This window comes from Motacilla alba, chromosome 25 (genome assembly GCF_015832195.1).
Source record: "Motacilla alba alba isolate MOTALB_02 chromosome 25, Motacilla_alba_V1.0_pri, whole genome shotgun sequence".
In the NCBI taxonomy this organism is placed as follows: domain Eukaryota; kingdom Metazoa; phylum Chordata; class Aves; order Passeriformes; family Motacillidae; genus Motacilla; species Motacilla alba.
Genome location: NC_052040.1, coordinates 2,205,849 through 2,215,196, shown reverse-complemented (window position 1 = coordinate 2,215,196; position 9,348 = coordinate 2,205,849). Strand labels below are relative to the sequence as shown.

Here is a 9,348-nt window from a genome sequence, read left to right as displayed (position 1 = left end):
TCCCCCCCAGGGTGCTGGCTGCTGAAGCAGGGAACGGGCACAGCCCCAGGGCTCCAGGAGTGTTTGAGGCAGTGTCGGCTGCACTTTAATCATTAAATTATTCATTAATTACACTGCGGGATCCCCCGGATTCCCACGCAATTCCCACGCACCGCTCCGAAGCCCACAACGCCAGCTTTGCCCAAAAAAAACCCAGATGGGCCCAGGAGTGCAGGATGGAGCTCCCAAAAATCCTCCAAAGTAATTCCTGCTCTCCCAGGGACAACCTGCTGCTGGGATTTCATCATTTGGGCCCCCAAAAATCCTCCAAAGCAATTCCTGCTCTCCCGGGGACAACCTGCTGCTGGAATTTCATCACTTGAGCCCCCAAAAATCCTTCAAAGCAATTCCTGCTCTCCCGGGGACAACCTGCTGCTGGAATTTCATCACTTGGGCCCCCAAAAACCCTTCAAAGCAATTCCTGCTCTCCCAGGGACAACCTGCTGCTGGAATTTCATCATTTGGGCCCCCAAAAAACCCTCCAAAGCAATTCCTGCTGCCCCCAGGCTGCCCCAGGGACAACCTGCTGCTGGAATTTCATCATTTGGGCCCCCAAAAACCCTTCAAAGCAATTCCTGCTCTCCCGGGGACAACCTGCTGCTGGGATTTCATCATTTGGGCCCCCAAAAATCCTTCAAAGCAATTCCTGCTCTCCCGGGGACAACCTGCTGCTGGAATTTCATAATTCCCAGCTCCCAAAAGCCCTTCCAAGAGGATATTCCTGCTCTCCCAGGACACATCCAGGGACAATCTGCCTCTGGAATTTAATTTGGAGCTCCTCAAAACCCTTCAAACCTGCCCTCCCCAAGGAAAATCTGCCTGTGGAATTTCATAATTCCCAGCTCCCAAAAATTCCTGCTCTCCCAGGGACAATCTGCCTCTGGAATTTCATCATTTGGAGCCCCCCAAAGCCATGGATTTATTCCCGATACCCATTCTCCTCTCCCTGCACTCAGATTTTTTTTTTTTTGTTTTTATAAAGCAGGAAAATTGTCCGAACAATCTGGGGTTGGAGACATGACCTGGCACCGGAATCACCCCAACCCCACGGCTTTATCCCCCCAAAAAACACGAGGAGCACCCAGAAATCCACATTTTCCAGCCCAAATCCCCATTTTCCAGCCCCAAATCCCACATTTTCCAGCCCCAAATCCCCACATTTTCCAGCCCAAAATCCCCACATTTTCCAGCCCAAAATCCCCACATTTTCCGGCCCCAAATCCCCCACATTTTCCAGCCCCAAATCCCCCACATTTTCCAGCCCCAAATCCCCCACATTCTCCACCCCAAATCCCACATTCTCCACCCCAAATCCCCACATTTTCCGGCCCCAAATCCCCACATTTTCCGGCCCCAAATCCCCACATTTTCCGGCCCCAAATCCCCCACATTTTCCGGCCCAAATCCCCACATTCTCCAGCCCCAAATCCCCACTTTTTCCAGCCCCAAATCCCCCCATTTTCCAGCCCCAAATCTTCCCGGTTAGCCGGCTCCATTTGAAAGGCTCTTCTCAGACAGAAATGAGGAATGTTGAATCCCTACTTTTTCCCTAAAATTCCTGGAAAAGTCGATGGGGAAAAAAAAAACCCCACATTTTGGGAGCTGATGTCCCTGTGGGATCCAATGCTGGGAACCCCGTGGCTCCAAGGAGTCAGGAACGATGGGGATGGCACCGACCAGTCCCTTCCAGACCTCAATTTTGGGATGAACCCCCAAAATTCCCAAGGATAACTACGGCTTCAGCTTGAGCCAGGGGTGCAGGATGGTGAGGATGGAGAGCACGGAGGAGCTGAGCCCACAGAACCCCACATTTTCCAGCCCCAACCCCCCATTTTCCAGCCCTGTTAGCTGGTTCCATGTGAAAGCCTCTTCCCAAAAAGGGGGAACACTGAGCCCCTAAAATTCCTGGAAAAGTCAATGGGAAAAATGGGAAAAAACCAACAGCTGATGTCCCTGTGGGATCCAATGCTGGGAACCCCGTGGCTCCAAGGAGTCGGGAACGATGGGGATGGCACCGACCAGTCCCTTCCAGACCTCAATTTTGGGATAAACCCCCAAAATTCCCCAAATTCCCCAAATTCCCTAGGGCTTCAGCTTGAGCCAGGGGTGCAGGATGGTGAGGATGGAGAGCACGGAGGAGCTGAGCCCACAGAACCCCACATTTTCCAGCCCCAACCCCACATTTTCCAGCCCCAAATAGTCCCTGTTAGCCGGTTCTATGTGAAAGCCTCTTCCCAAAAAGGGGGAACACTGAGCCCCTAAAATTCCTGGAAAAGTCAATGGGAAAAAAAAAAACACATTTTGGGAGCTGACGTCCCTGTGGGATCCAATGCTGGGAACCCCGTGGCTCCAAGGAGTCGGGAACGATGGGGATGGCACCGGCCAGTCCCTTCCAGAGCCGTCACAACAACAATTTTGGGATAAACCCCCAAAATTCCCAAAATCCCCCAAATTCCCAAGGACAACTACGGCTTCAGCTTGAGCCAGGGGTGCAGGATGGTGAGGATGGAGAGCACGGAGGAGCTGAGCCCACAGAACCCCACATTTTCCAGCCCCAACCCCCATTTTCCAGCCCTGTTAGCTGGTTCCATGTGAAAGCCTCTTCCCAAAAAGGGGGAACACTGAGCCCCTAAAATTCCTGGAAAAGTCAATGGGAAAAATGGGAAAAAACCAACAGCTGATGTCCCTGTGGGATCCAATGCTGGGAACCCCGTGGCTCCAAGGAGTCGGGAACGATGGGGATGGCACCGGCCAGTCACTTCCAGACCTCAATTTTGGGATGAACCCCCAAAATTCCCCAAATTCCCTAGGGCTTCAGCTTGAGCCAGGGGTGCAGGATGGTGAGGATGGAGAGCACGGAGGAGCTGAGCCCACAGAACCCCACATTTTCCAGCCCCAACCCCACATTTTCCAGCCCCAAATAGTCCCTGTTAGCCGGTTCTATGTGAAAGCCTCTTCCCAAAAAGGGGGAACACTGAGCCCCTAAAATTCCTGGAAAAGTCAATGGGAAAAAAAACCCCACATTTTGGGAGCTGATGTCCCTGTGGGATCCAATGCTGGGAACACCGTGGCTCCAAGGAGTCGGGAACGATGGGGATGGCACCGACCAGTCCCTTCCAGAGCCGTCACAACAACAGTTTTGGGATGAACCTCCAAAATTCCCAAAATTCCCAAGGATAACTACGGCTTCAGCTTGAGCCAGGGGTGCAGGATGGTGAGGATGGAGAGCACGGAGGAGCTGAGCCCGCAGAACCCCACGACCGCGGGGCTGCTCCGGCACAGCCCCAGCCTCTCCAGAGGGATCACCAGGTCGCAGGCGTTCCTCAGCAGGTCCAGCAGCAGCGGCGGGTTGTCCCTCAGCACCTGCAGCAGGAGCCGCAGCTGGAGCTGCAGCTGGAGCCGCAGGCGCTGCACCCTGCCCTCGGCCCGCGGCCCGGCGCTGCTCTCCGGGCTCCGGCCGCGCCTCCGGGCCGCCTCCAGCAGCAGCCGCACCTCGTAGGCGTCCCTGCTGAGGTTCACCAGCAGAGCGAAGAGGTAATACCTGGGGAGAGCGGGGAGGGAAACGGGAATCGGGGGAAGAGGCAGCACAGGGGCCTGGATGGGACCGGCAGCCCCGGAGACGGGACGGGAACTGGGGGGAATGGGAACTGGGGGGAATGGAAATGGGGGGAATGGAAATGGGGGGAATGGGAACTGGGGGGATGGGAACTGGGGGGAATGGAAATGGGAACTGGGGGGAATGGGAACTGGGGGGGATGGGAACTGGGGGGGATGGGAACTGGGGGGGATGGGAACTGGGGGGATGGGAACTGGGGGGAATGGGAACTGGGGGGAATGGGAACTGGGGGGAATGGGAATGGGAACTGGGGGAATGGGAACTGGGGGGGGAATGGGAACTGGGGGAATGGGAACCGGGAGGAATGGAAATGGGAACTGGGGGGGATGGGAATGGGAACTGGGGGGGAATGGAAACTGGGGGGAATGGGAATGGAAACTGGGGGGAATGGGAACTGTGGGGAATGGAAATCGGGGGGAATGGGAACTGGGGGGGAATGGGAACTGGGGGGAATGGGAACTGGGGGGAATGGGAACTGGGGGGAATGGGAATGGGAAGTGGGGGGGATGGGAACTGGGGGAATGGGAACTGGGGGAATGGGAACTGGGGGGAATGGGAACTGGGGGGGAATGGGAACTGGGGGGGAATGGGAACTGGGGGGGAATGGGAACTGGGGGGGAATGGGAACTGGGGGGGAATGGAAATGGGAACTGGGGGGAATGGAAACTGTGGGGAATGGGAACTGGGGGGAATGGAAATGGGAACTGGGGGGAATGGAAATGGGAACTAGGAGAATGGGAAAGGCACTTCAGCTCTCCCATGGGATTGCAGTCCTCATTCTCTCCCAGGGGATTCCATTCTCTGCTCTTCCTCAGAAATCCCATTCCCTGCTCTCCCTTGGGAGTTCCTTATTTTCCCCAGGGGAACTCCATTCCTTGCTCTCCCTCAGGAACCCCATTCCTTGTACTCCCTCAGCAACCCCACTCCTTGCTGTCTCTGGGGAATCCCATTCCTCATTCTCCCCAGGGGAATTCCATTCTCTGCTTTCCCTCAGAAGCCCCATTCCCTGCTCTTCCTCAGAAATCCTATTCCCTGCTCTCCCTCGGGAATCCTATTCCTTGTCCTCCCTTGGGAATTCCACTCCTTACTTTCCCCAGAGGAACCCCATTCCCTGTCCTCCCTTGGGAATTCCATTCCCTGCTCTCCCTCAGGAACCCCATTCCCTGCTCTCCCTCAGGAACCCCGTTCCCTGCTCTCCCTCAGGAACCCCATTCCCTGCTCTCCCTCAGGAACCCCGTTCCCTGCTCTCCCTCAGGAACCCCGTTCCCTGCTCTCCCCAGGGGAACCCCCATCCCTTGCTCTCCCTCAGGAGCTCCATCTTCCATCCTCCCTTGGGAATTCCATCATTTCTTTTCCCCAGGGCAACCCCATTCCCAGCTCTCCCTCGGGAACCCCATTCCCAGCTCTCCCTCGGGAACCCCATTCCTTATTCTCCCCAGGGCAACCCCATTCCCAGCTCTCCCTCGGGAGCCCCAATCCCTGCTCTCCCTCAGGAACCCCATTCCCTGCTCTCTCCAGGGGAACCCCATTCCTCATTCTCCCCAGGGGACCCCCGTTCCCTGCCCACCCCACTCACCGGAGGGGCCTTTCCCCGCGTGCCCCCGGCCCCTGTCTCACCTGAAGGCCCTCTGGCTCCACTTGTCGGTGGCGAGGCCGGGCAGGACGCCGCTCCTGCCTGCCCACAGCACGTTGTCACAGGCCAGGAACAGCGCCCGGTTCAGGTGGGACAGGGTGAGGCAGAAGCGCAGCACGGGGTCGGGGAGGTGCAGCGAGCGCTGGGCACCCCCCAGAGCCTCAGCCGAGCCCCCCAAACGCAGCACTGCGGGAGAGGGGACACCGGGGGGGTCACCGGGGCTGTGAGACCCCAAAATCCCCCTCAGAACTGCCCTGAACCCCCCCAAACGCAGCACTGCGGGAGAGGGGACACCGGGGGGGGTCACCGGGGCTGTGAGACCCCAAAATCCCTCCTCAGAACCACCCTGAACCCCCCCAAACGCAGCACTGCGGGAGAGGGGACACGAGGGAGGGGTGAGACCCCAAAATCCCCCTCAGAACTGCCCTGAACCCCCCCAAACGCAGCACTGCGGGAGAGGGGACACCGGGGGGGTCACTGGGGGTGTGAGACCCCAAAATCCCCCTCAGAACCACCCTGAACCCCCCCAAATGCAGCACTGCGGGAGAGGGGACAGCAGGGGTGTCACCGGGGGTGTGAGACCCCAAAATCCCCCTCAGAACCGCCCTCAATCCCCCAAACGCAGCACTGCGGGAGAGGGGACACCGGGGGGGTCACCGGGGGTGTGAGACCCCAAAATGACCCCTCAAAACCACCCTGACTCCCCCCCCAGAGCCCCCCCAAACGCAGCACTGCATGAGGGGGACACCAGGGGATGTGAGACCCCAAAATGCCCCCCCAGAATCGCCCTGGACACCCCCAAACGCAGCACTGCAGGAGGGGGGACAGTAGGGGGGTCACTGGGGGTGTGAGACCCCAAAATGTCCCCTCAAAACCACTCTGACCCTCCCCCAGCACCTCAGTCGAGCCCCCCAAGTTTAGCATTGCAGGAGGGGGAAAACCAGGGGATGTGAGACCCCCAAAACCCCCCCTCAGAACCACCCTTGACCCCCCCAGCCGAGCCCCCCAAGCTCAGCACTGCATGAGGAGGACACCAGGGGATGTGGGACCCCAATCCCCCCCTCAAAACCCCCCTGTCCCCCCCCCCAAATGCAGCACTGCAGGAGGGGGACACCAGGGGATGTGAGACCCCAAAACCCCCCCTGAAAACCACCCTGGAAGCCCCCAGCCGAGCCCCCCAAGCTCAGCACTGCAGGAGGGGGACACCGGGGGATGTGGGACCCCAATCCCCCCTCAGACCCCCCCTCAGAACCCCCCCGGCCCGCTCACGCTTGCGGCCCAGGCTCAGGTGAGCCTCCAGGTGCTGCAGGCGGCTCAGGGTCCCGGAGCTGCCCCCGGAGCGGCTCAGCGCGGCCCCGGCCAGGACACAGGCGTACTGGGCGGCCCTGGGGACAACGAGGGAGTCACGGCGGGGCACCGGGGACATCACCCCGGTGCCTCCCGTTCTCCGGGATCTCCTCTAGGCCCACCCGCCGCCGCCACCCGGGATTTTGGGACCTCCGTGATCCCCTCCCCGAGCCTCCCCTGCCCGCGGGGCGGCACCTGAGGAGGCGCTCCCGGGCCTGGCTCTGGGCGCTGAAGCGCACCCAGGCCTCCATGGCGGGGCCCGGTACCGAGCCCGGTACGGCAGCGTCACTTCCGGTACGGCGGCGGCTCCTTCTCATTGGCTGAGCGCGGAGCCGCCCGCTCCGACCAAAACAGAGCCCGTGAATGGGCGACAGGCGTAATGTCCGCCTCTGAATCAGTGCTGAAGAGCTTGATTGGTTTATTTCGCCATTAATTGCTTCTCCCGATCAATAAGAGCGCGGCTGTCAGCCCGCACCGTCACCTCTGCGTGTTTGTGATTCCTGCATTTTGATTCGTTTCTTTATCTGTCAATCGAGGAATTCCGCAATGTGATTGGATAGCGTCCCCCAAATCCCCGCCTCCTTACCGCCCCGGGACCACACACCGCTATTTGTGTTAGTGGGTGAGAGCGCCGCGCCCTGACCCCGCCCCCCGAGCCGCGCACGGCGTTCTGATTGGCCTGCTGATTCTTTCCCCGCCTCCCCCTCCCCGATCCGGCGCTCCTATTGGTCGGCTGTGCGCGGAGCGGCGCTGATTGACAGCGCGGCGCTGAGGAGGGAGCGCGGCGATGGAGGCGGTGCGGGCGCAGCGGCTGCAGCCCGGGGTGGGCACCGGGCCCCGCGGGGCTCGGCCCGGCCTCACCGGGGCCCCCGCGGCGCTCGGACCCGCACCGGCAGCGGGATTGGGGCCGGGGCTGGGGCTGCCGCCGCCGCCGCCGCCGCTGGGGCTGCAGGGCCCCCCCCGCGCCCCCCGGGACGGCGGCCGGGGCCGGGGCCGGGGCCGGGCCGCCCGCGGTGCTGCGGGAGGCGGTGGAGGCCGTGGTGCGGAGCTTCGCCAAGCACACGCAGGGCTACGGCCGCGGTGAGCGGGGCCGTGGGGAGCCGGGGATGCCGGGCTGGAGGGGGATCGATTTTCTCTTATTCCCTTTTTTCACTTTTCCTTATTTCCGTGTCCCTTTTCCTTATTTCCGTGTCCCTTTTCCTTAATTCCATGCCCCATTTCCTTCCTTCTGTCCTTCCTCACCCCCTTCTCCTTCCTCCCTTCTCCTTTTCCTTCTTTCCATGCCCCAATTCCTTCCTTCCTTCCTTCCTTCCTTCCTTCCTTCCTTCCTTCCTTCCTTCCTTCCTTCCTTCCTTCCTTCCTTCCTACCTTCCTTCCCCCCTTCCCCCCTTCCTTCCTTCCCCCCTTCCTTCCTCCCTTCCCCCCTTTTCCTTCTTTCCATCCCCCAATTCCCTTCTTTCCTTCCTCACCCCCTTTTCCCTATTTCCATGGCCAAATTCCTTCTTCCCATGCCCCGTTTCCTTCCTTCCTCACCCCCTTTTCCTCATTCCCATGCCCCATTCCCTCATTCCCGTGCCCCAATCCCTTCTCTCCCTGCCCCGCTCCCGTTCCCCGGGCAGTGAACGTGGTGGAGGCGCTGCAGGAGTTCTGGCAGATGAAGCAATCCCGCGGGGCCGAGCTTCGCAACGGCGCCCTGGTTCTCTACGAGATGGTGCCGGCCGCCAGCCCCCCCTACGTCTGCTATGTCACCCTGCCCGGGGGCAGCTGCTTCGGCAGCTTCCAGGTACGATCCGCACCCCGGGAATGCCCCTCCCGGGCCCCTCCGGCAGCGTTTCCCAAATATCTCCTCCCCGCTGGGCGTTCTCCTCCCCGCGTCTGCCTCCAAAGCTCTGTGGTTGCAAGGAGGTTTAGTTGCGAGTTGTTCCTGGGCTGTGAATCCCCATCAGGCGCCCATCTGGGAAGGTTTGGATGTGGATTGTGGCGTTTTGGTGTCCTTTATTCCCTGTTCTGGTCACTTACAACTTAGTGCTGAGGGAGGAGAGGAGATATCAGGGGAAACTGTTGGATCTGATCTTCCTTCTCCTTCCCAGGATGTGATCCTTCCCAGGATTAGATCCTTCCTTTTCCTTCCCAGGATTAGAGCCTTCCTTTTCCTTCCCAGGATTTGATCCTTCCCAGGATTTGATCCTTCCTTTTCCTTCCCAGGATTAGAGCCTTCCTTTTCCCTTTGAAGGATTAGATCCTTCATTTTCCTTCCCAGGATTTCATCCTTCCCAGGATTAGATCCTTCCTTTTCCTTCCCAGGATTAGATCCTTCCTTTTCCTTCCCAGGATCAGATCCTTCGTTCCCAAGATTTGATCCTCCCCAGGATTTGATCCCTTCTTCTCCTTCCCGGGATTTCATCCTTCCTTCTCCTTCCCAAAATTAGATCCTTCCTTCTCCTCCCCAGGATTAGGCAGAACCTTAAACTGGCAGAGGAATATTCCACTGCTGGAGCTCAGGATTTGTCCCAAAACCTCTCCTGCGGATGCCAAAACTCTGGGAATCAAATCAGAGCGTTGGATCACGAGGACCCTAAACACCATCCACTTCCAGCCCTGTGACATCCCACTGGAGGGATCCATTCCTTCACCCTCCTGGGAAAACTCTGACCCAAATCCCTCACCGAGGAGATGAAAGTCCCCAAAGATCCATCAAGTCCTGGCTGTGTTC

The 9,348-nt window shown here is 59.3% G+C and overlaps 2 protein-coding genes across 2 annotated transcripts; one reads left to right on the top strand and one right to left on the bottom strand.

Moving 5' to 3' along the window:
- Nucleotides 1–2,942: 2,942 nt before the first annotated feature.
- LOC119711697 (peroxisomal membrane protein 11B-like) lies at nt 2,943–6,983 on the bottom strand. Its single transcript, XM_038162170.1, has 4 exons — nt 6,831–6,983; nt 6,558–6,673; nt 5,273–5,474; nt 2,943–3,580 (listed from the first exon to the last, which is right to left on the bottom strand). Exons 1-4 carry the CDS (start codon nt 6,950–6,952, stop codon nt 3,220–3,222), a joined length of 801 nt encoding a protein of 266 aa, XP_038018098.1. The 5' UTR covers nt 6,953–6,983; the 3' UTR covers nt 2,943–3,219.
- Nucleotides 6,984–7,378: 395 nt separating this feature from the next.
- On the top strand, nt 7,379–9,327 carry LOC119711698 (translation initiation factor IF-2-like). Its single transcript, XM_038162171.1, has 3 exons — nt 7,379–7,715; nt 8,255–8,418; nt 9,086–9,327. Exons 1-3 carry the CDS (start codon nt 7,423–7,425, stop codon nt 9,310–9,312), a joined length of 684 nt encoding a protein of 227 aa, XP_038018099.1. The 5' UTR covers nt 7,379–7,422; the 3' UTR covers nt 9,313–9,327.
- Nucleotides 9,328–9,348: the final 21 nt, after the last annotated feature.

Bases quoted from the DNA above. Each gene is read 5' to 3' on its own strand.
- LOC119711698 (XM_038162171.1), top strand. From the start codon at position 7,423: ATGGAGGCGGTGCGGGCGCAGCGGCTGCAGCCCGGGGTGGGCACCGGG. The intron at 7,716-8,254 runs GTGAGCGGGGCC...TTCCCCGGGCAG, and splicing joins CACGCAGGGCTACGGCCGCG to TGAACGTGGTGGAGGCGCTG. The intron at 8,419-9,085 runs GTACGATCCGCA...TCTCCTCCCCAG, and splicing joins GCTGCTTCGGCAGCTTCCAG to GATTAGGCAGAACCTTAAAC.
- LOC119711697 (XM_038162170.1), bottom strand. From the start codon at position 6,952: ATGAGAAGGAGCCGCCGCCGTACCGGAAGTGACGCTGCCGTACCGGGC. The intron at 6,674-6,830 runs GTGCCGCCCCGC...CGTTGTCCCCAG, and splicing joins GCCCGGGAGCGCCTCCTCAG to GGCCGCCCAGTACGCCTGTG. The intron at 5,475-6,557 runs GTGAGCGGGCCG...CCTCTCCCGCAG, and splicing joins CCTGAGCCTGGGCCGCAAGC to TGCTGCGTTTGGGGGGCTCG.